Below are 2557 nucleotides of genomic sequence, written 5' to 3' on the forward strand. Positions count from 1 at the left end.
CGCCACCTGCCAGGTGAGCCCTCACCTTGATATGTAGCTCAGGATGCTGGTCGAAGTAGTCGAACAGCTTCTGATAGTTGCTGAACTGTGCGTCCCACTCCCCGGACTCCACGAAGCGGAAGTCGTCTCCCAGAGGAACCAGCAGCACCGAGGAGCGGAAGAGGCGGGACTTCTGCCGGTACTGGTCCAATAGGAGCAGAGCTCTGGGAGGAAGAGGAAGTCTGGTGTTCAGCCTCCTTCCTCGAGGCGGGGCATCACCCTTCTGAGCATGCTCAGTAAGAGCCACGGCTGCACGGTCAACAACGCAAAGCAGGCGACTAGAGAGGATGTTGGCCATTCAAAATAAAAGCCTGGTTCCATTAACATTCCTCTTGACCTTGCCAGATATTAAACATGAGGTATTTAAGGTAATGAGGTGTGTGGCTGTGGCCCCGCCCCCTGTTCACCTCTCCTTGATGTTCTGCTCTGTGATTGGCTGTGGCGGGATCCTCCAGGGACAGAAGACCCGCCCCCCTGGCAGGCGGTGGAAGTCGAACTGGCAGCAGACAGCCGGGTTCGGGCCGCAGGTGTGTGGGACGTCGTAGCTGTAGAACGGCATCATGTGACATGTGATGTCACTGCGGGAGGAGGAGTCTGGAATACAAGAAGTGGGCGGAGTCAGAACCTGAACATCATCGCGCTCAGAGTCTCTTGCCCTCTCTCACCCCAGCTCTGTCGCCATAGAAACTCCAGCGTCCGTTGCTGGGCGAAGTGCTTCTTGACAGAGTAGTGGACCCTCTGGATCAGCATGTTGCTAAGCCCCGCCCCCTTCAGCAGGTACGTCATGGAAGGGGAGTGGCCAAAGGGATCGATGGCCCAGCCGCTGCTCGGCTTCACGCCTACAGACAGACAGCGTCAGCGACGGGGGGCGGAACCTCAGCCGGGCAGACAGGTGAGCCTTACCAAGGTGAGTCTGCAGCCACTGGTGGCCCTCCATCAGCTGATCCAGCATTGCAAAGTAATGAGAGTTCGCTTCGTCCGCCATGACCCAGCCGCCTGTCACCAGCTCCAGCTGCCCCGCCCCTACCAGGCTGGCCAATCACAGAGCAGACAGGAAACACGTGACCACAGTCGGCCAATCACAGAACAGACAGGAAACACGAAACCACAGGTCGGCCAATCACAGAGCAGACAGGAAACACGTGACCACAGGTCGGCCAATCACAGATCAGACAGGAAACACGTGACCACTTGGTCAGCAGACTGAGGATGAAGAGGAGCATTGATGAAGGTTACCGTCTGACCAGCGCCCTCTTCTGGTCGTCGATGTCGTTCCACCACTGGGAGAAGTAGCTGATCTCAGCCCAGATCATCTTCCTCCTGGGACCAACACACCAGCAGAGAGCGTCTGTAGCATGGCAGCTGTTAGCGCTCACCCAGCAGAGGCTACTTCCATTCAGACGCTACTGATCTGATCAGTGATAGGGTGATCAGACCGTGACCGTGAGCTTAGCAACCAGGGCCGGTCAGTTCTGGACCAGTCTGCACCACTGGCCTACCTGCTGTCCTCTCCCAGTTTGACCAGCATGTTGTCCAGTATGTGTCTGGTCTGGTCCTGGTAGTAGCCGTCGAAAGTCTTCAGCCAGCCTGAAACACACAGCAGTCGGTCACTTCACACACCTCGGGCTCCACCTAGAGGCCCGGCTCCGCCCACTCACCTGGGTCGTTGTGGGAGTGGGGAACCAGGAAGAGCTCCAGCGGCTGCTCCGCCCATTCGTCTCCACGGTAACTGATCTGGAAGCCCTGCTTCCAGGCGCCGCCGTCGGGGTTGTCGAAGGGCAAGAGGTCGTAGACGTCCAGCAGCTGAAGAGCAAACAGACAGTTCTAATCGGTTCTGATCGGATCAGCAACTGGCCAATCAGATCACACATCCAGGTCATAAACAGCTCTGAGCACGCTCAGGTCACCTGCACTCCATCGGCGCCATCCTTCATCTCTTCGGCCTTCCAGCAGCCCAGAGGTGCAGCTGCTCGGTTGTGGGCGGAGTTTGAGCTGACGTTGGCCCCGCCCCTTTGCTCAGGTGACTCTCTAACCAGCAGAGAGTCCCGCAGCCGAGCGACCAGCCGGTTGTTGTCCACCAGGAGGCGCTCCAATCTGTCGATTTTCAGCTGGAGGCGGGACAAATCCTGCACACAGACACCTGATTGGCTGACTGAGTCGTGACCAGCCCAGACCGTCACAGAAACAATAACCTACTTCCTCCACCTGGCCGACAGGTGAGCCCCCACCACGGTCAGGCTCCGCCCCCTGCATCAGCTCCAGCATGCGGTACAGTGACATCACAGCCAGGCAGAAGACTCCGCCCACTAGGACCGGCAGCACCCGGCCCCTCTTCATTGCTATGGCAACCAAGAGACAGCCAGGTTAGACTGGGCAGGTGCATGATGGGAAACGTAGGCAGGAGAAGAACTCGACAGCTCGGGACCAGTTCTGGTTCTGATTAGAATTTCCAGAGGCTGGAATATGTAAAACACCAGAACTGCACGTTCAGGAACCAGAACCATGTGGAACCAGAACC

At 57.8% G+C, this 2557-nt stretch overlaps 1 protein-coding gene across 1 annotated transcript; it reads right to left on the reverse strand.

The window, feature by feature from the left end:
* Positions 1-6: 6 nt before the first annotated feature.
* On the reverse strand, positions 7-2485 carry LOC103132994 (alpha-mannosidase 2-like; the record flags this gene model as incomplete). The annotated part of the gene is made up of 9 exons (XM_007544742.2): positions 2236-2485; positions 1947-2165; positions 1698-1842; positions 1539-1626; positions 1276-1359; positions 943-1070; positions 705-878; positions 447-633; positions 7-203 (listed from the first exon to the last, which is right to left on the reverse strand). Coding segments are annotated over exons 1-9 (1363 nt in total), but the record flags the coding sequence as incomplete, so codon positions are not given.
* Positions 2486-2557: the final 72 nt, after the last annotated feature.

Source organism: Poecilia formosa, unplaced genomic scaffold (genome assembly GCF_000485575.1).
Source record: "Poecilia formosa unplaced genomic scaffold, Poecilia_formosa-5.1.2 Scaffold1896, whole genome shotgun sequence".
Classification (NCBI taxonomy): Eukaryota; Metazoa; Chordata; class Actinopteri; order Cyprinodontiformes; family Poeciliidae; genus Poecilia; species Poecilia formosa.